The sequence below is a fragment of the Diabrotica virgifera genome, chromosome 3 (genome assembly GCF_917563875.1).
Source record: "Diabrotica virgifera virgifera chromosome 3, PGI_DIABVI_V3a".
Classification (NCBI taxonomy): Eukaryota; Metazoa; Arthropoda; class Insecta; order Coleoptera; family Chrysomelidae; genus Diabrotica; species Diabrotica virgifera.
Window position 1 is genome coordinate 133,510,794 of NC_065445.1, and position 22,601 is coordinate 133,533,394.

A 22,601-nucleotide genomic window follows, 5' to 3' on the forward strand; every position below is an offset into this window, starting at 1 on the left:
AAGACAGCTTTTTAAAAACATTTAAAAATGCACTCTATAATTTAATCTTATTCTTTTCAAAAACCATGCATTTTAAACAAGTCCTACTTTTTTTTTAGCATGGAACTAACAGTAGAATCAAAGGTATTGTAGAAGGAAAATGATGGATTTAAATTCTCGTGGATGCAGGATTAAGTATAATACTCATTTTTTCTTAAAATATATGTGATCAATGTTTTTTCTCCGTATCTCGCTCAGTTTAATGTAATCGGCATTTAATTGTATGCGAATTAAAGGTATTTTCAACCACTACAAAAAGTGTTATTAGCATTATTTTCAACTAGGTATGTTATCTCACTTTATATTGAAACTAGATTTCTGAAAAAACTAATCTCTTTGTTTTTTCATAGGCTATAAAAATTTGTCTTACAGTTTTCTTCGTTAGATGCACAGTTTTTAAGTTATTCGCAAAAAACCGTCCAAAAAAGTGTCATTTTTCAATGAAAATCTAAAAGTTTCAATGACGAATAACTTTTAGATTTATTAGAATATTAGAATATTAGAATATTGAGTTTTCAAAAAAACTTATACAACATTGTTTGCTTAGAATTTGGTCCTCTAACGACACCCCCTATGTTATTTTGATCAAAAAATGTTTGCCCCTAAGAAGGGATGGAAACCGTCCCCAAGATAAAAGGATATTTTGAAATAGGGTAGACTTTGTTTCTTGAGCTAGTAAGGCACTCACTTTTAGGTCATTAAAACGTCCGTTGGTATGTGAACGGTCTCAAGTAAAATGTATGTAGTTGTAATCGCGCGTTATCAAAACGCGCGTTATGCGCCTGTCATGAGAATGCGCGTGTCAAGCGCCTTAGTATTTGAAAACGTGGCTTCAAAGTATTTTCTTTTCGCGGTGTGCAAGTACTTGGAAGGGAAACGAGAAACGACCGTGCGCGAGTCGCGGAGAAATATTGCAACTATCTTAAATAATTCATAATGTCAATTGAAATTGTCAAATTGACGTATATTTCATACCTTCTGTCATTGAAGCAGAAAAATTATATATTGCTCCACAATATTGATATGATATGCAATTATTATATAAAGGTAAATTTAATTAATTGTATTTTGAGTGCAGTACTGCATTTTAATAACTAATTTTATTTACTACATACAATTGTTCACGTTTTCATAAAATAACCTGAATCTTATTTTTTCTTCTTACTATTTTTTGGACTATGGCCAAGACAATTGTCCGGTAACCAGGACTAATATAATTGGCCAATATAATTAAAAGTGCGAATAAAAGTACAGAGCGAAGAAATAGGGGTCGCTTTGCCGAACTTGCACGCTCCCATAAACAATAGAAAAATGAATTTACAAAAATAACTATGAAATTAAAAGCAAGTGTTGTATATTTTCAAAACATACCAAAATATTAAAAATTAAGAAAATCACATATGTCATTATACCATACAGGATGATTAGAATAATAAAAATCAAACATCCATCAAATCATCTTCTTCTTCTTGATGTGCCTATCCGTGACGAATGTTGGCGATCATCATGGCAATCTTCACTTTATCTGCAGCAACGCGGAAAAGCTGCACAGATGTTGTGTTGAACCAGGTTCTGAGGTTCTTTAACCAGGATGTTCCTCTCCTTCCTGGACCTCGCTTTCCAAATATTTTTCCTTGCAGGATGGCTTGTAGGAGGGCATATCTGGATTCATTTCGCATAATGTGTCCAAAGTATTCCAACTTTCGAGATTTGATGGTGGTTAGTACTTCTCGGTTCTTCCCCATTCTTTTAAGAACCTCCTTATTTGTGACCCGATCAGTCCATGGGATTTTAAGAATTCTCCGATATAGCCACATCTCAAATGCTTCCAATTTTCGGCACATATCCTCATTCAAGGTCCACGATTCAACACCATAAAAAAGGACAGAGAAGGCGTAACATCTCAGCATTCTTACTTTTATACCAAGAGACACCATATCAAATTTCATCATTTATATCAAATCATACACCCAACAATTATCAATAAAAATTAAATAAACTTATATTTCCAAATCAAAGATATTTGATATCCAAATCAAAGACCTCTTATTTTATTCTTCATTTCATAAGTCTAGTTTTTCATAAATTTGAAATCCTAATAGTATATATGTTACGGTAAAAGTAGATAATTGGTAATTGTAGACAATTGCCGGTAATTGTATACAATTACCAGAGCCGACGATAAATGTAGGAAATTATTTTCAAGTATCTACTTTTACTGGTAATTGCATACAATTACCAAGGACCAGTGGTAAAAGTAAGGAAAATGATGAAATAAAAACAATAAATTCCAACGGATATTCAAGAAGTGTGATTTTTATTGAACTGAATTAAATACTAGAGACATTTTGTTTAACCTGAATTGAGCTTTTTTGCCTGAATTAATACTACTACTTTACTTACTTACTATTTGTTGTGACATGGCAAACCCCCATGGAACTTGGAATTACACAACTTTCCATTTATTTACATTTACACTTATCTGTTTTACATTTACTTTTACAAGCACATCGCTGATTGCCTTGCCCACCCGACAAAAACGTTTTTCTAACATACTCGCGCAATGAAATGTTTAGTTTTGCAACCGTGTCTAAAGAAATTAATGATTCTTTGCAGATGGTAAATTGATTTCTGCTATGCAACTGTGGCAGTCGCCCATCTTTAGTACCCAATTTGTATAATTGTTAAACACTCATAAAAGCTGCCAAACGATTTTGATGTTTTAACTATTTTCTAGGCTTGCTTTCAAGACCTTCCTTTGCACGTATCCGGTTAATTGCAATAGAATCTCGCATCTCTGAAATTTGATTAGAAATAAAAATAGTTTTCTAGAATCGCATTAGATTCATTCACTGATGGTTGCTCAGGATTTTCTGGTTCTTGTTCTATTAGAAGCTCATTTGGTTCATCAACTTCTGCTTCTTCACGTTCTTTAGAATCAGGACCTGACTGGGTTTCTTCTACTTGTCCTTCTACTTCGAAATCTTCTTCAGTCGAAATATTGCCTAACTGAAGCATCTTCTGGCAGTGACGAAGTTTTGAAACCAATGTTGGCAAGAACCCTCAACATAGCTTCATACGGCCTGCACTTGGTGCCAGAAGGGTAAGCTCGGTTCTTTGCGAATTGTACAGATCGAAGACTCTCTGACAACTTTGTTTGGTTGCTTTCCAACCAGGAACTTAGTATATTTTCAATGTCTTTATTCACAACTGATCCTTGTGACTGAGTGTGTCTTGGCTTACCGTGCACGATCGTCAAATCTTTCGACACGGAGCACAGTTCTTCTATAATTATGTTGGAGAATTCTCGTCCATTGTCGTTTTAAAGAATGCTAGGAGCTCCAAAGATACACAATACGTCAAGAAGAACTAATGCAACTTCTTCTCTATGTTTAGTTTTCAACGGCCGTAATTGTACAAATGTTAAATGATCTTGGTAGACAAAATGAACTTAAATTAATTATCTACTTCGGCTTGCATATCTATCAAATATATTTGACATCTACTATTCATTTCTTTTGACATTATAGATTTCAAGACTAAACCTTTTTGTGAAACTTTGGATTTTTTCTGGCACAAGTTTCACACAGATCCGAATAGAGTGTTATGATTTCTACAGTTATATATTGTGGCATTTAAATTTCGTACTTTTACCATGATACTCTGGGAAATGTATACAATTACCGGTAAAAGTAGGAAATAAAGGGTGTTTAAAAAATATTTCCTACATTTACCGTCGACTCTGGTAATTGTATACAATTACCGGTAATTGTGCACAATTACCAGATTAGGGAGCGTTCAAGTACATATTACGTAACGCGATTTTTGAAGATTTTTGACCCCCCCTACGTAACGCACTGTAATGGGGGGCATTTAACTATTGCGTAACGCAATTTTTTGAAGATTTTTGACCCCCCCCCCCCAAGCTTAATACTTGAACGCTCCCTTATCTACTTTTACCGTAACATATACATTGTAAATCATGATTTGGGAGTGCTCCTTTTAACATTCAACGTGTCTGGGTTTGTGTATTTCTAGTGCATCTTTATTGTGATTTTAGTTTAATGTATTATATTTTTGCAAAATTTTGGCACGTGTTTAATTCGTAGAACAATTTTAACATTTTTAACGTTTTAACGTTTTTAATACAGATTTCATAAATTTTTTTTAATTTGTTTTGAAATACAATCTGTTACATCACAGTAAGTAACACTAGGCATTTATGTTAAATGAACAAATGTGAGAGGAGTTTTAGTCCAATGACTATCAACTCCTAGTAGGTTTATTACTAATAACTAAATTAAGTCACTCATTTTCACTTAAAACTTTAAACACTTTAAAACACTTATTTCTTAAATGGCAAGTCAAGACGAGTTCTAATGTTCAGTCTATTTAGTTGTGTAGAGTTGTCCAATAAATTCACTGCTAATTCGTTGGGGTGCTTTTCCAGTCGTTTGAAATATTTATCACTGCATTTGACGATCATCTGCTTCACTGTCTCGATCTTCCCTGTCTGAAGTCCCTGTAAATGTCTGCATTTTGAATGAACCACGGCGCATTTGTGATAGCACGAAGAACCTTGGATTGAACTCGCTACTCGCTCCAGTATTGCTAGGTTGCTGTCTGCTGCAGTTCCCCACAGTTCAATCCCATATGTCCAGATGGGCCGGATGATTGCTCTATACACTAATAGTTTGTTAGATAAGAATAAGGTGGATTGTCGGCCGAGTAACCAGTAGTGTTTTTTGAATTTTATTCCTCTTGCTTCCTCTTCATCCAGATGTGTGTTCTCCATGTTGGCATATATTTATACATTTAATATAGATTTCTATACAAATAGTTGCACATGACTAGTTTCCTTTGGCTCGTTTGACGATTCACCACCCGGTATACTAAGATTGCATGTTTAAATTTGTATATCTAGAAAGAAACAAGCAAAAGATAGAAGAGTTATCCTACTTACTCAAAAATAAAGAATCCTACAAAACCAAAATAAAAATATCGATAAGTTACACATCACACATTATGTGTTAGACATGAAAAATTCACGAAACAAAAAGGAAAAGCATGTAAAAAGACTGTATGAAATCCACTTAAGTGTGTTTTATTTATTCCGTCTTATAATTTATTCACGATGCCAGTTGCCCTCGCTACAAACACAACAGCACTTGCTTTAGACTACTCGAAGATTGTGATTAAGATTAGACAAATAGAAAACAGAAAAGTCTATTTTGGATTATCGGCAATTGGAATGGACTTCGACGGATTGATTTAAACTTTCCGGAACTTAATCTCTACTTGACACGATTTTCGTTAATTTCGTTTATAGAATTTAGAATGGTAAAAACTAAGAATCCTACTGACTGCGCCGCAAAGCAACGAACGGATTGTTAATTATATCGAGTGACAAAAAAGGTAAACATTTCCATATATTTACCGTGTACTCAAAATATGAGTAACATGAAAATTAAAGACGGCTTATGTTTCATTTCGGTTTAGAGGTGACCCACCATCCCCGTACGTCCGTTTTGGTCTCTCCAGACCTCTTCAGTGGCGCTGCATGAACACACTCTGAATCGAAACGAAACGATAACGAAGCTGCCTATTTAAGCAGAATTATAAAAACAATTAGCGTATCCGACGCTGTAGCGACATCTATTAAAGAAATGAGAAGTTTCAAATACGTGGGTGAATCAAATATGAACCGACCTTTCCGTCCCCGCTTAGCATAAACTGGTGAATATGTCTAAATTAGTGCTGTGGTGGAAGGTTATAGGTTATAGTCTAATGTGTGACTGCGCACCACCGTCTGTTCTCTAATGACGTGCAGTCAGTTACTGTTACGATGAGCGAGAGAATAGTACCATGTTCGGTTGCACAACGCATTGTTATCAAATTCCTTGCAAAAAAAATGTTGGTCCCGCTGAAATTTGGCGAAGATTGAAAAATCAATATGGGTAATCAACACTGTCCAGAAAACAAGTGAAATTTTGGCATAGACAAGTTCGTGAAGGACGAGATGCCGTGCAAAACAAAGTCATCAACGACGTCTAAAAATTGTCCGATAAAGGCGAAAACTCGTTTATCTACAGGCAAAGTTTTAGCGACTGTTTTTGTTGCTGGATTTTCTTCATGAGAGACAAACCATTAATGCCGCTTATTACTGTAGTCTTTTGAATGGTGTTCGAGCTGCCTTATGGGTCCAAAAGACGGCGATGTCCTATACGAGATGTGTTGCTCTTGCATGACAACGCCCGACCACATACAGCTGCCCTAACACAAGAAAAAATGGCAGAAATGCATTGGACTCTCGTTGAACATCCTGCATACAGTCCTGATTTTTCACCATGTGATTACCACATGTTCGGTCCGTTAAAAGATGCACTAGGTGGAGGGTGGAGCACGTTTTGATGATGATAATCAAGTGGAGAAATTCGTGAGCAATTGGTTAGATACCCTCCCTCATTCTCTTTATGAAAATAGAATGCAGAAACTCCCTAGCCGCTGGGAAAATGCATACAGAAGGAAGAAATGTATATAGAAAAATGAGGTATTGTTTAATTGTTGTAATTATAATTCAATAAAAAGTTATTAGCAAAGGTCTGTTCATATTTGATTCACTTCTCGTATAAACAATAAATCTGAAAATTCTCGTGGAACCACTTTCTGGTAACATTCTAATCTCTGTCTTTTACAAATTATAAGGCAAGGAGACGAAGAATAAAGTACTCTACAATATTGAGGTCTCTATGACCTTAGGACGATTAGGAATCTACATCTTAAGAATGTTACCAGAAAGTGGTTTCATCGGAATTTTCAGATTTATTGTTTACATCAGGGACTTCTATTTCTTTAGATATCGCTACAGCGTCAGATACGCGAATTCTGCTTAAATAAGCAGCTCGGTTTTGTGTCGATTCAGAGGTGTTGTTGTAGCCCCACTGAAGAGTTCTGGAGAGACCGACATCTCGGAACCGAAATGAAACATAACCTGTCTTTATTTTTTCATTTTACTCATATTTTGAGTACACGGAATCAACTTTCGTTGGAATTTTTCCTAGACGAATAGACGGAATGTGACTAGAGTCCCTTTCGTCTCCTTTATTCGTCGTCTCCTTGCCTTAAAAACTGTAAAAGGAAGAGATTAAGGTGATACAGTAGCAATCAACAGGTGGCAACAAACGCGGTCCAATATTGCGAAAGTTCTGCGAACTTTCAAAAGTGAGGCAACAGTGCGTCGGGAATTCGTCACTGACAGTGACGTTTAAACTATCAAAAACAATAATTTTTATACACATAGGCGCGAAATGTTGCCAAGTCAGTGACGTTCGATTTCTTGTTATAAAAAAATCGATTTTTAGTAGTTCCAAGATTACACAAAATCTAGGCATGGGATAAAAAAGTTTATTTGAAGAAAGTGTATTTTTTGTCTTTCTTAATGGCGGTACAGGCTCCTTTTTCAATATTTTATTTAGTTGTAGAGTAATTTCCACATACTAACATATTTCTGAAATTGGGCTCTGTACCGCCATTCTTTATTATATTACGAATATGTGTGCCAAATATCAACAAAATATTCAAAATTAAAGCCGCAATCTTGGAACGCGTTTGTTGCTACCTGTTGATCGCTACTGTTTCCTCTTAATGATATTACCAGAAAGTAGTTCCACGAGAATTTTCAGATTTATTCTTTACACCTGGGACTTCTCATTTCTGCGATCTATCCTTATTCCAATACAAATTCGCCGTTATTCAATCACATCTCATCAATTTTAATAATTATTCGCATAAGCTTGTTAACCTGCCAAAATTACTTTTACAATTGGAGCACTAGTACGGTGATCTAAATGTCAACAAAAGACCACCACATAGAAGCTGAATAAGCTTCAATGACAAACATGTTCAACCATAACAGGAGCAATGTCATCTACTTCGACCGCCTCCATGGAGGTCATGCTTGGCCTTCCTCCATTACATATTATATGGATCGATAAGGGGGCGAAGGTAGGAACATACATACATAAGGCAGAATCAAATCTGAAGAGAATAAAAAATCATCCAGAGATGTAAATGGTACTAGATGCAATGCAACTTAAAAATAATCTTGAAAAGCCATTTAATGTCTTTCCAATAAGGAAAACCTCATCTCATAATGGCAAACCAACGCTAATATAAATACGGCTAAATTAATATACTAAAACCGATGAAAGAGTTGGAGCTGGAGTATACTGCAAGTATAGCAACTGTAACTAAATTATACAGACTGTACAACATTTAAAGTGGAAATGACTGTGTTAAGAAAGTGGATGACAATCGTTGCATAAAGACTTGTTAAAATTAAATCTTATTGGACTGTCACAAAAAAATGGTTAAGCCTTTTAAAGCAAGTTGTGGGCCATTGGTCTAAGTAGCGCAAGATAACAATTTGATACTACGAGAGAAAATATGTATATTCATTGTATGTATATTATATTAGAGACTAAAATATAAAAATACTTACATTAAATATTCTTTCGGATTGTGTACGAATACTGTATTCCAAATTTTGTGCTAAATTTAAATTGTATTTGTTATTTTGGCTTATTATAACAAACACGATATGCTGGATATCTGAAACAATATACAATAAATATTAATATTGTTCTGAAGCTATTTCTATGTGGCATCTTATGCAATGTTTTTTATTTTATTTTTTTAAGAATTTTTTTACCAGGCAACATAAACAATTTATTAATATTTTGTATTTCGATAACGATTTCAGAAGTGGAAGTCAAAATGTCAATAAATTTAATTTTTAACTTAAATTGTGGCTTAATTTCCAAGTAAAATAGTAAATTAATATTAATAAAAAAATTAATTGTATTTGTTAATACCTAGTTCTCTATAGTTCTGTCCTTATTATTTCTGTCCCAAAATACAATTGTTCATCATTGGAAGCCAGCTATTTCATCATTTTTTTGTTTCAACATTGTATACGCTCACTTTCTAAATAAAGGTCCTTTGTGCATTTTAAAATCGAAATCTCAGAACAAAAACTGCTCAGCAATTAATGTAAATAAGCAAATTTGTTTTTTAATAGGTGGATGCTGTTTTTATTTTTTTTCCGAATTTCGCCTTCCGTTACGGAATGATGAATGGACACGGAGGGAGGAAACATTTTTCTTTATTAAATATGACACCAGTCGTTTGTTTGGAAGTTGATACAGAGATTAAGTAGTATTAAAAATGTGTTTCAGTAGAAAGCACAGTTTAGTTTGAATGGCAATATCTACACAATTTTGTACGATCTAAAAGTTCAGTGATTTTTCTTTATTTCAGAAAATTTTCTTATTGTGCACTACTATACAGGGTGTTTCAAAAAGGTATGTCATAAATTAAATCACGCATTCCGGAGACAAAAATAAATTTATTGAATCCAACTTACCTTAGTACAAAAGTGTACACAAAAAAAGTTACAGCCCTTTGAAGTTACAAAATGAAAATCGATTTTTTTTCATATATCGAAATCTCTTTGAGATTTTTCATTGAAAATGGACATGTGGCATTCTTATGGGAGCAACATCTTAAAAAAAAATTAAAGTGAAATTTGTGCACTACATAAAAATTTTATGGGGGTTTTGCTCGCTTAAACCTCCCCCCCCCCCCCCAAACTTTTGTGTACATTCCAATTAAATTATTATTGTGGCACCATCAGTTAAACACAATGTTTTTAAAACTTTTTTGCCTCTTAGTACTTTTTCGATAAGCCAGTGTTTATCGAGATATTTTGAATATTTGTCGAATCCACCACATATTTGTATATGGTAAAGTACCTAGGATATACCTGTTAATAATCTGAAATAGTTATTTATGAAACAGTTCGTAAAGTATGCTTTTTGCGAACTCACGCGATTTTTAGAGCACGAGCGACAACGAAGCGAGCGCTATAAATCGCGTAAGTTCGCAAAAAGTACTTCACGCACAGTTTCATACAATATTTTATCTACGATAAACAAATAAAGAAAGCTGTAACTCTTCGTCACTGGAATTCATTTCTATTCTACAATTTTTAGAACTTTGATATTCAAAAATTCTAACTACTTTCAAACCACAAAACTGTCAAAACTTTTGTTGTAATTCATTGCTCATATTGTCATCACCATGACAACGCGAAAGTTAAGGATCGTCACCATGACAACGCGAAAGTTAAAAACAGTGCGAAAAAGTAAGGCCCATTTAAAATACATTGTTACTTCACGCACACTTTAAATCCTTCACGCACTGCTATCTACAATGACAGTTTTCACAAACTAAAAGTTATACATAATATGACATAGAGTAGATAAATTTAGTTATAACTAATTTACATTTTTAGGTATATTTTGAAGAAGAAGCCACATCTCGATAAAAGGTGACTTATCAAAAAAAGACAGGCAAAAAAGTTTTAAAAACACTGTGTTTACCTAATGGCACCACAATAATAGTTTAATTGGAACGTACACGAACATTTGGGGGGTTTAAAAATAACAATAACCCCATAGAATTTTTATGTAAACATATTAAAAATGAAGCCGCATCTCGATAAAAATTGGCTTATCGAAAAAATACTAGGAGGCAAAAAAGTTTTAAAAACGTTGTGTTTAACTAATGGTACCACAATAATAAATTAATTGGAACGTACACAAAAGTTTGGGGGGGTTTAAGGGAGCAAAACCCCCATAAAACTTTTATGGGGTGCAAAAATTTCACTTTAATTTTTTTAAGATGTTGCTGCCATAAGAATTCCACATGTCAATTTTCAATGAAAAACCTCTAAGAGATTTCGATATATGAAAAATAATCGATTTTCATTTTGTAACTTCAAAGAGCTCTAACTTTTTTTGTGTACACTTTTGTACTAAGGTAAGTTGGATTCAATCAATTTATTTTTGTCCCCGGAATGCGTGATTTAATTTATGACATACCTTTTTGAAATACCCTGTATTGGGTAGCCTTGATTTATTTTTATTGGGTTTATATTATTACTTCCCATCATATAAATACAATAAATAAAATAAATAAAAGCATACAACATTTCCATGGCTCGTATAAATATGTAGATACCTATGTAGATACAGTCGGAAAAATGAAAGAATACCCATGAACGAACATATAAAACACGCTGTATTTTCCTGTCACCGTGTTACAAAGAAAATTGTCCGGTGCAAGTACATGTAACAATAATTATTTCCACCTACCTCTACCGAAAGTATACTTTTCCGGACCTGATTGTAGGGAGCAAAGTTGTACTTTTCCTCCCTAGGGAGGAAAATATTTTTCCTCCCTAGGGAGGAAAAGTAAAAGTGACGTCATGGTATTTCATTCATGAAATATAACTTATTGACGCCCTGTACAATATCTATTTTCTATTTCGTAAGTATCTATACATTTTAACGTTTATTTAAAAACACTCTGTATTTTGCAGAATGGTAAAAAACAGTAAATTGTTATTCTGATTTAACAATGTTTACATAAATAATTTGACTTATATTTGACAGTTGACAGTTATATTGTACCTACTTGTTAGTTTTAGTTCTAATAAATTTTGTTGGTTAGGTACATAAATAAATTAAGTAAAAATGATAAAATGACTTGTTATTTGAGGAAGGTGGAAAAACCATATGTATAACATGGGAGTAAAGTGCCTTTTCCTCCCTTGAATGATTACTGCCCTCCGCTACGCGTCGGGCAGTAAACTTCATTCTCGGGAGGAAAAGAAGCACTTTCCTCCCTTGTTATACAAATAGCTATTACATGTACTTGCGCTGGCCAATTTCTTGTGTGACACGGTGACAGGAAAATACAGTGTGTTTTATATGTTCGTTCATGGGTATTCTTTCATTTTTCCTACTGTACCTATGTAGATATACAGTAAGGACGTTTGAGTTGGAATAAAATCATTTTCTCGAAAATGGGCAATTTTAGATAGAAATCCCGACACAGGTCGATTTTTATTTTTAAGTTATGATTTTTTGTCATATATGTCATACTAGTGACATCATCCATCTGGGCGTGATGACGTAATCGATGATTTTTTTAAATGAGACTAGGGGTCGTGTGATAACTCATTTGAAAGGTTATTTAATTATCTAGTCAGTACTGTAAACATTAACATGATTATTTATACAGGGTGACCAAGAAACTATTTTTTGAGTTAAATTAATTGAGACAAAAAGAAGACTGTATGTAATGTATTTAATTCAAAATATATTTTACTGCTGTCGGAAAACAGAAAACTGTTTATTTAACAAATAAACATTGCTTTTCGTTTAAATTCAATGTTCAAACTGCTAAAAGGCAGGTGGGTGGCAGCTTTAACATTGAATTTAAGCGAAAAACAAGATTTATTTGTCAAATAAACATTTTTTTCTGTTTTATGACAGCAGTAAAATGTGTTTTGAAATAAATAAATTACATTCATTCTTATTTTTGTCTCAATTAATTTAATTCAGAAAATAGTTTTTTGGACACCCTACATAAATAATCATGTTAATGTTTATATTACTGAATAGAGAATTAAATAACCTTTTAAATGAGCTATCACACGATCCCTACTCTCATTTAAAAAATTCATCGATTACGTCATCACGCCCAGATGGATGACGTCACTAGTATGATATATACAGGGTGATTGATTAGTGGGGTAAAGCTCCGTAGATCCGTTATAGTAATAGATAGCGATAAAAGTTACAAACAAAAATTGTAGTCAACTTTAAGCTTCACATTACAAATTAGTTAGAATGTTACAGGGTGTTCGATAACATAGTGACAGACCAAACTTATGTTTTTTTAAATGGAACACCCTGTATTTTATTTTTTATTCGAAATGTTAACTTCTCCATTACAAAAATATAAAGGTTTGGTATGTTATACAGGGTATTTACAAAGTTATAACCAATTTTATATGAAAATCGTAACAAGTTCAACTCCCTGTATAAATAAAAATAAGCGCAACGGCAATGGTTTATTGATGCCATATTTTTTTATTTATTGTCAAAATTTTCATAAATGATTCATATTGCTAATTTTCTTTATATTGAACACATGGTGAGTCAAAACGAAAGTACATTATTTTCTAAGTAATTTTAAATGGAACTACCTGTATTTTATATCACTATCGAAAAGTACCATTACCTTACTTTAATGTGTATACAACAGTCCCTATGTCTAAATTTATTAGTTTTCGAGATATTTTCATTTTTCCATGGACCAGTAGCGTGGCCACACAGATTAGCAGAATTTAATAAACTGAACCGATTTTTTGGGGTTACTTTAAGAATGAAGGTTATAAAATGCCTCCAACAACAAGAGATGAGATGAAAAATATAACACAAAGTGTATTTTGAAGTGATAATTTACAAATGCTTCGTAGTGTAAGTAACTCATTCAATGATCGTCTTTAGGCATGCATAAATGTGTTAGGAGGTCATTTTGAACAACTTATGTAATTAAATATTTAAAATATTTTATTAAAAGTAGCTTTTAATTTTTTTTTAAATGTTGTACAATAGAACCCCGATTATCCGGGTGCGGATTATCCGTGCTGCGGATTATCCGTGCTATGATTTTCTATTACTCAAGTTGCATTTTTGAGGTTTTATCAAAATAGCGTCATCGTAAATCACTTGACGGAAACTATATGACGAAAAAAATCTCATAATGAAAGATTTATTTTTTCTGGTATCTTTTTATGGTAGGTACATATGTATGTGTATACGTACATATGTATTATACATAAGAAATACATGTTCGGATTATCCGTGCTTTTCAATTATCCGTCCCACCTCCGGTTCCGAGGAGCACGGATAATCGGGGTTCTCTGTATTTTGTGTTCATGTTTTTTTAAATTTTTTACTGATAAATTATTTTTCGTTCTTTATTTGTTACATTGTTACATTTACAAACAAAAGTAGTTTTTAACTGTTTTCACAAAATGTTGTATTTTGTGTTTGTGTTTTTTTTTGCAAAATTTATATCTAATAAATTATTTTTCTTTCTTTATTTGTTACACATCTATACAAAAGTAGTTTTTAATTGTTTCAAAAAATGTTGTTGTGGTTGTGTTTTTTTTGTAAAATTTATTACTAATAAATTATATTTCTTTCTTTATTTGCTACATTGTTACATTTATTACCAGATTGATAATCAATAATCATAAATTGTTAGTTTTAGACAATTCAGTCATGGCTTACTTTAAATTTGGAAATATTTAGACCCGTAATTATAATTTGCTTTGAAACATAAAAATATCTCGAAAACTAATAAATTTATACATAGGGAATATTATATAAAAATTAAAGTACGGTAATGATACTTTTCGATAGTGATATAAAATACAGGGTGTTCCATTTACAATTACTGAGAAAATAATGTACTTGCGTTTTGACTCACCAACAATGGATCAAATATTCACTATTTGGCAGATAATGGAAAAATGTTTGCATTACAACAAAACACTACACTAGCTCTTTAAAGATTTTTCCGTCGACCGTCCATTTGTAACGGTCCACCCGTTATAATATCATTTTTAGCGCTTTAATTATTTTTTTTAATTATTTTCTCGTGATCGCGCAATTAAATCCTCTAATTTTGTCGTAATTAAATATTTACGTGACGTCACATTCTATACGGAACATTCTACGCCTCTGTTGATGAATTTAATTCGTGTTCCGTGGTCGTTGACGTTCTGATCGTTCTGAAAATTTGACAAAGCGATCTTCCGTTTTCCGTTACTTGGCTGTGAAGTGTGCTAGGATTCGGTCGACGAACTTGGTTCCATAATGGCGGAAGGTTTCATTTCTTAAGCCATTCTATTTGAAAAAAAAAAAATGCAGTCCCACTGAAGTAAAAATGGTATCCCGTGGTTTTCCCAGAATCCATCCAGAGTTTCTAGAGGGACAGTAAATGAACAACTGACCTATCCGGTAAATAACTTTTTGACATATAAAGCCATTTGGGGAGAAATATTAGAACCTACCATGTAAATCCTTCAACCACCTGGAAGGCGTCGATTCCAGCCACGACCACAGCCAAGTCACTATTGGGGTTTTGGGAACAAGCTTTTTGGGGGACATTCCAGCTCCTTTTCGTCCTGCCACCTGGGCCTACGGGGGGCATGGAGGCGCATCATCGTGATGCTCATTTTCTAGGATGCAACCACAATCTCGTTTGGGAACATTTAGTGTTGTGCATTAAGTAACTTTGGTTTTTATATTTCAGACATTTGATTTAATGCACTATGTTAATTAATTTTTTTTTCCAGATTTAGTTTACCTCTGGTTTTTTTTTAATATGACATATTTGTATATTATTGTATTTGGTTCCCAAACTTTGTATCTACGGTAACTTCTTGTGCACAGGAATAAGCTTAGAGAAAATTAGGTTTTTAATACTTTATTATTGCTTTGATATTGGTTTATGTAATTCGGGTAAATTTATTTTTTAATATTACTAGCTTGTTTCCCAAATATTTTACTGTTATTCGCTTTATTCCGTTTGTTCGGTTAATTTAGGTCATCGTCGATATTTATCTCAACTTCATTTCTATTTCATTCCTTGTATATTTAACTTGCGTACTTCATTATTGTATTTTCCCTTAGTGAGGCTTGGGCCTATTTATTTGTAGTATTTTCATCTTTGTCAGTTTCATTTAGTTGTATGTAGCAAGCGTACTATAACCATTTGGTAGAAGACTCATGTGAGTTGTACCCTATATGTTAGTAAGAGGTACTTACAGGGCCGGACTGGCTCATAAAAAAGGCGCCAACCCAAATTATAAAAAAGGCGCCAGCCCAAATTCTAAAAAAGGCGCCAACCTAATATCTAAACAATGGCGCCAGACCTCCCTCTTAAGCTTTGACATCAAACTTTTTGAAATCCTAATGCGTGTAAAGTAAATTAATATTACTAATTTTAATTTAAATCCATAAGATAATTTACTATTTTTATTGAGAATAGTAAATTGTATTAAGATTCCACAAAAATATAGCTTCAGTTTCCCAGTATCCGTTTTACTCTGCTACACTCTTTGATACTCTCTGAAGACTCCAAAACAATTTTCGAAAAGTGTGAGTAATTTTCACTTGTTACTACAAAAGAATCTATTGGTTCCAAAACATTTAACAAAAATCATGATGATTTGTGTTCAATAGAAGTCACCTTTTGAATTTTTACTAAATTCCATATAGCATTAAGAGTAAATCTCGATAAAAAATCCGCAACCACACACGGTGTCAGGCAATCCGTGCCTAAGTGGTGAATGGCCTAACGTCAGACGGTCGCAAACAGAGCTCTCGGAGAACTGGTGAAACTCCTTTGTAATTCAAGCCTTAGCGTTGGCAAGGGCGCACTGCCTCGCCAGACAGTATAATTCGCCCCTACTCGTGGGAACTATATGGATAAGTATTTAATCATGCAGGAAAAAGGGAAACAACAAAACGAAGGGATAATGGAGCGAGTCACCAGTGATGGTGCAGTTGGAACAAGCTATGAATGAGGTGATAAGGTGTTCATTGTAGTAAAGGGAACAAAGGGAAAGTACTTAGCGAAGAGGAAGGAGGAGACTATGATCTTCGGAAGAAGATCTGTTGGAAGATCTCCAGTCAAGGGTAGCGACCTGATCAAAACGGATCTTTCAGAGAAGACAACCTTGTAAAGGAGCTCCTCCCTTGGGGAGAAAACACTTAGAGACTTAGAGAGAAGGAAGAGAGCTCGGACATAACGGCCATGGTAAGAGCAATGGAGAAACTTACCAGCGTTACAAATAATTTAGTGAAACTAATGTCTAAAATCTTAAAAGAGAGTCACCGAAGACATGGAGGTTACTTTCAGACAAGTCGCCCTCGGCAGCATTAAGAAACGAAATAGAATAGTGTAGATAACCGGTGAGGAAAAAAACGACTAGGGAGACTGTACGAGTGTCCACACAGATGGATTTCGACGAGTTGTTCACCGAAAATCTTAGTGAAGAAGAGATAAAAATGATCGCAACGGTCCTGAACTTGGGGAAAGGGGCTTTGAAAAATAAAGGACATTATAAAGTCGGATTGGAAGAAGATCACTATAAGGTCGCTAAACCGGGAAGAGGGAATAAACTTGCAGGCGATTTAGTAGTGGTCATGGAACATGGACTTTTCGGTGAGGAAGAAAGGTTCCACGAACTGATAAGGGAAAACATGAACTGAGAATATGTGCAGGAGGTGCACACACACCAGGAGAGGTGGAGTACCTCTAACTTAATACTATGACTACAATTACAAGGAAGAGTCAGAAGGAAGAGAACCGAGGAGACCGTCAGACTATTTTGGTCCCCCGTACAGACAAGGGTGACGGAAATGGACAGGGACGAGAGACTGCTGGCAATTATTTATAAATTGAGGGAAGACATGGAGACCAGAGGCATACCTAAGGATAGTGGGGGCTACAGAGGTAGCAACTTCAGGAAGCTCCTGGAACTCACCTTTATGGGTGTGGACATCCACCTCGCGCTGGAGGAGTATAAACTCGGGGAAAGGAGAGTGGAAGCGTAGAAGGTGATCGTGAAGGGAGGCAGAAAATCCTACGCCGAGTTGCTCAAGCAAATCAAGGGTAGCGTAGACACGAGAAAGAAGGGGATTAGCGTTAAAAGCACTAAAGAAGGCATAAGAGGGGACCTCATCCTCGAAGTGATAGGGAAAGAACAGACCGAGCGCCTGAAGAAGACTATCGTGGCCCGCACGGAGGGAAACGCAGTAGAGGTTGTTCGGGGCTATCAGGTCCAGGTGTACCTATTTGAAATAGACGGAGGAGTCCCAAAGTAGAAATCCTGAGACAAGTTCGGAGGTATACCGGCAGCAGGGAGCCTGACGACGTCAAACTCGTCTGTATAAGGAAAATAGAGAACACAAACGTCACAATTGGACTGACACGTATCGCAGCCAAGAAGACACTGGAAAAAGAACATAATATACCTATTGACTGGAACTCATCCAAGATACGAGAGAGACTGCGTGTCCAGGGGTGCTTTAGATGCCTGCAGTTCAGGCATAGTAAAACGGACTGCAAGAGAGAAAACAGGGAGGACTCCTACTACAGATGTGGTAAGGAGGGGGCACCAGTCACGAGAGTGCAGTAGTGAGACGACTTTTTCCCTCACTTTTAAAGAATCCGGTCACAGTGCCGACAGCTTACAGTGCCCGGAGTGTAAAAAACTGATCCTGGAAAAGCGAAGCCTCAAGAGACACCCTGCCACAAGCGATGATAAAAGGGTGGGTGAAAACACCTAAGGCAAGGAATCAGACAGCATATGGGTAAGTTAGAAAGATAAGAACCATCGAATACGCAGTTCCTTTAAATAAATGTGGGAAGGACGAGGGCCGCTTACGACGTTGCAGAGGCACTCGCACGAAGGGAAGGTATTACATTTGGTCTTTCGACAGACAATCGTTAAAGATAGATCTGACGTGACCGTATACGTGGTGAACCGAGGTATTGGAATCACCAGACACTCTGTTAAGAATGTTAACAGGTATGTTAAGGCATAAGTTGTAGACCGGCTGGCGTACAATTGTTATGTTTCATCAAACGTCCCGCTTCGAGAGGGGAATACCTGTCAGAATGGATCCACGCCATGGCGCTTACCGTGCTAAATCACGGTAAGCCACCTACGTTCGTAAGAAGTAATAGTGAATCCTTTCTGGGCCTCTCGCTGGTTTCAACATCACTTCTAAACAGTGTCATAAGCTGGACTGGTTTGGAAGAACCATCGCTCAGCTTCCATAAGTATGTGAGTTTTGAACTAACGAGCAAAAGGAAGAAACGGAAATATGAAGATAGCGATCTAAAAAGATTTTCAAATCAGGAAGCTTTTGTGGATGCTCTTGGCTTGATTGGTCCGATATGCGAGGATGTGAAGGAGTTGATCGAGAAATCAGGTATAAGATAACCAAATAGCTTAGATGCGACGCGTAGGGCTTTCGCGTATAAATATCCGTTATTTGATAAACAGCGGAAATTGATACCCACGAAAGGTGCCCCAATCGTAAAAATGGTCTTCGAGGGCGCCGCTCGTTGCATCTAAGCTATTTTTTATACATAATAGGAACAGCGGAAATGATACCCACGAAAGGCGCCCGAATCATAAAAATAGTCTTCGAGGGCGTCGTGCGTCGCATCTAAGCTACTTATTATAATATTTAGAAACAGCGGATATTGACCCTACGAAAAACGCCTGAATCGTAAAATGGTCTTTGAGGGCGCTACGCGTCGCATCTAAGCTATTTGATTATCTGATACCTGATACAAGTTGTATTTTATTGTAGCCACTGGCTTCATTATTTAGGAGTTTGGGACACAACAATCCTGCATGTATATTGTAGTTTTGGAGCACTGACCTGTATACTTTAGTCCAATTGTCGGATGCAACACTCTTTGTATCAGGTATCAGATAATCAAATAAATAGCTTAGATGCGGCGTGCAGCGCCCTCGAAGATCATTTTTCGATTTGGGCGCCTTCTATATATTTGATAAACAGTGGAAATTGATACCCACGAAACTGTGCACCAATCATACAAATGGTCTTCGAGGGCGCCGCTCGTTGCATCTAAGCTATTTTTACAATAGAAACAGCGGAAATTGATATCCACGAAAGGCGCCCGAATTACAAACATAGTCTTCGAGGGCGTCGCGCGTCGCATCTAAGCTATTTATTACAATAGAAACAGCGGATATTGAACCTACGAAAGGCGCCCGAATAGTAAAAATTGTCTTTGAGGGCGCCGCGTATCGTATCTAAGCTATTTGATTATCTGATATCTGGTACCCACTGGCTTTATTATGTAGGTTTATGGTGCGCCTTGGGTGCCAAACGGCGAAATCAGAAGCAAGTAAAAAAATTTTTAGGGGACTGATAGCTGCATCATTTTTGTGTAAAGGTTCAAAAAAAAATTTTTCAGCGTTTATATTTTTTAATGGATAGATACTAACCAAGGCAAAAGGCGCACCGGCCCGCGGGCCGGTGGGCCGGCGGCCCAGTCCGGGCCTGGGTACTTATACCTTTAAGTTTTGTAACAGGTAACATTATTATTAGCTCAAATATAACTTTTTGTATAACTTATGTCATTTTAGAGTCACATGGTATGCACTTTATGTAACTCAGAGATGGTCAAAGATCTAGCAGTTATTTTTAATAAATATTTATTTATTTTGTATATCAATTATTTTATTACTCCTTTATGTTCATTATTACAGGTTTGATATATTTAATATTTGACAGCAGTATAAGATACCTGGGAAAATGATCGAAGATCATTTTCATGGCGCCCATGATTTGTTAGATTTATTTATCTTGTTCGTCTTTAGCAATTATCCATCTTCATTCAGTTTCAGTACATTATTCTTATTTTATTATTTCATCTTTTAGTCATCATTACTATCTATATAGAGCTACTGTTCTTCGACAGGCATGTAAACGAGCCGTATCCATCCTTGAGTGTCAAGTGGTTTTCTTGCATCTCTTGCTAGCCAACTCTATTCAGTTTGCCTCTGTCTCTTCCCACTTCTACCTCTATCCCTTCTAATCCCCATTTCTTAAAAATACTGCAAAGTAGTATTTTTTTATTTTCCTTACTTCGGCTTCTCAACGTAGAAGTCACTTCACCCTTTTCTTTACACACCCCACATTCTCTTCATTTTTATACTAGTTCTTTTCTTTCTATTTTTTTTCCTTACTTCTGTTGGAGTATATCTTTCTTTTTACTTTCACTCCAACAGAAGTTTTCTTCTTTTTGTTACACATTTATGATCAATTTTAACACCCTCAAAATCATTGATTAATGACCCCTATTAATGAATGATTTTCTATTAATGAACGATTTCATTATAGGCAACACAACATACATTGCTTGCATAAATTAATTAAACGCTCGGTGATTGGCAGTGACCTGTGGTGTAGGTAACCAAACATAGTATACCTATTTATATTCCCACTAAAAAATTTAAAATCAAGTAGCCGCTGTTAGTACTATCTGTCATTGTATGTCATTATTTACTTTATTGTTTAAAATTCTGTGTATTTGAAAAATCAAAGGATGGATATATCTTTATTTCTGAAAAGTACGGTCGACGGAAAAGTTTTGTAACGAACTCGTGAATTAAAATGGCGAATAACAATCTCGAATATTGTTCGAGAATATTGTCCGCTCACGCGTTAAAATATCTCAATTGTTAATCGCCCTTATTAATACATTTGTTTTTTTTATGGCATAGACTTGGGTGTCAATTAGCCAGTCACAACTTTTTTGTTTTCTATTCATACATAAAGAAGGCAATGAGGTCCTTAGAGTTCCATAGCAAACTCTTCCACAGCTCCCTACTCAGTTCAAAAGCTGCAGGTGGCCGCTATGGACTGTCCAAGTTGCTTACCACATTTATCCATTATACATCTGCTTCTTCTTCTTTTTCATATGTACATAATATATCAAATTATCAGGATTAATAAATTTAGAGGTTAATTTTAGTTTCAGAGATAAATTTCATTAAACAATCATATATATTTTTGCTGTTCAGAGACAATAGATAGGATACATTGAAAGGTGGAAAAACATTACATTCTATTAAATCTTCGATTAAATTATAGGTGTATGGAATGTATTTTTCCACCTACCTCTACCGAAAGTATACTTTTCCGGACCTGATTGTAGGGAGCAAAGTTCAGTCAGTAGGGACTTTATGCAAATCCGCAGTATACATATTAAACAAAAGAGGACTCAATACTGATCCCTGTGGTAGTCCTAAATTATTATATCTAGGACCTTATTATTAGTTCTGATATATCTTTCTGCATGAATAAAAATTATAAAGAGTTTCAGCCAACTGAGGCGGTATATGAAAATGTTTTATCAACTTTTCCCTTAAAATGTCAAGACTGACATTGTCATATGCACTTTCAATGTCTAAGCATATTGTAGGCAAATAAGTGCTGTTGGAAAATGTGTTTTGAATATCTGTTACTAGTGTAGAAAGTACGTCTAAAGTACCACATCCTATTTTATAACCAAACTGAAAATCTGGAAGAAGTTTATTTTTTTCTACCCACCATTCCAACCTGTGTTTTATCATTCGTTCTAGAGTTTTCAACATGCAGGACATAAGAGAAATCGGTCTATATGACTGAGCCAAATTTGAGTTTTTACCTGGTTTTAATATTGGTAAAACAATTACATCGTGAAATTGATCAATAACTGATTTATTGCTGATTACACGATTAAAAATATCCAACATTAGAAGTTTGTCAATTTTAGGGAGATGTTGAATCATTGGATATTTAATATTATCAAATCCTGGACTCGTGTTATTTCGATTTTTTAGAACATATTCTAGTTCTGTCAGATTAAAAGGTTCTAGTAAAAAATGGCTTTCCTTATCTGGAATATAATTATAAGTATTAGGTGGTTTAACAGATGGCGGAGCAATTTTATCAAAGATTTCATCCTCTAAGGTGTTATCCAAATTGTATGCATTTGGAATTGATTTTCTATTTAGTTTTCTGGCTTGATTCTACAACGTT

The 22,601-nt window shown here is 35.0% G+C and overlaps 1 protein-coding gene across 1 annotated transcript in view; it reads right to left on the reverse strand.

The window, feature by feature from the left end:
* Positions 1-22,601, reverse strand: part of LOC114338855 (beta-1,3-glucosyltransferase) — a 209,000-nt gene that overhangs the window by 60,634 nt on the left and 125,765 nt on the right. Inside the window, exon 2 of the mRNA XM_050646909.1 lies at positions 8,540-8,649. Coding sequence (XP_050502866.1) covers positions 8,540-8,649 — 110 coding nt within the window. The remainder of the gene's footprint in view (positions 1-8,539; positions 8,650-22,601) is intronic.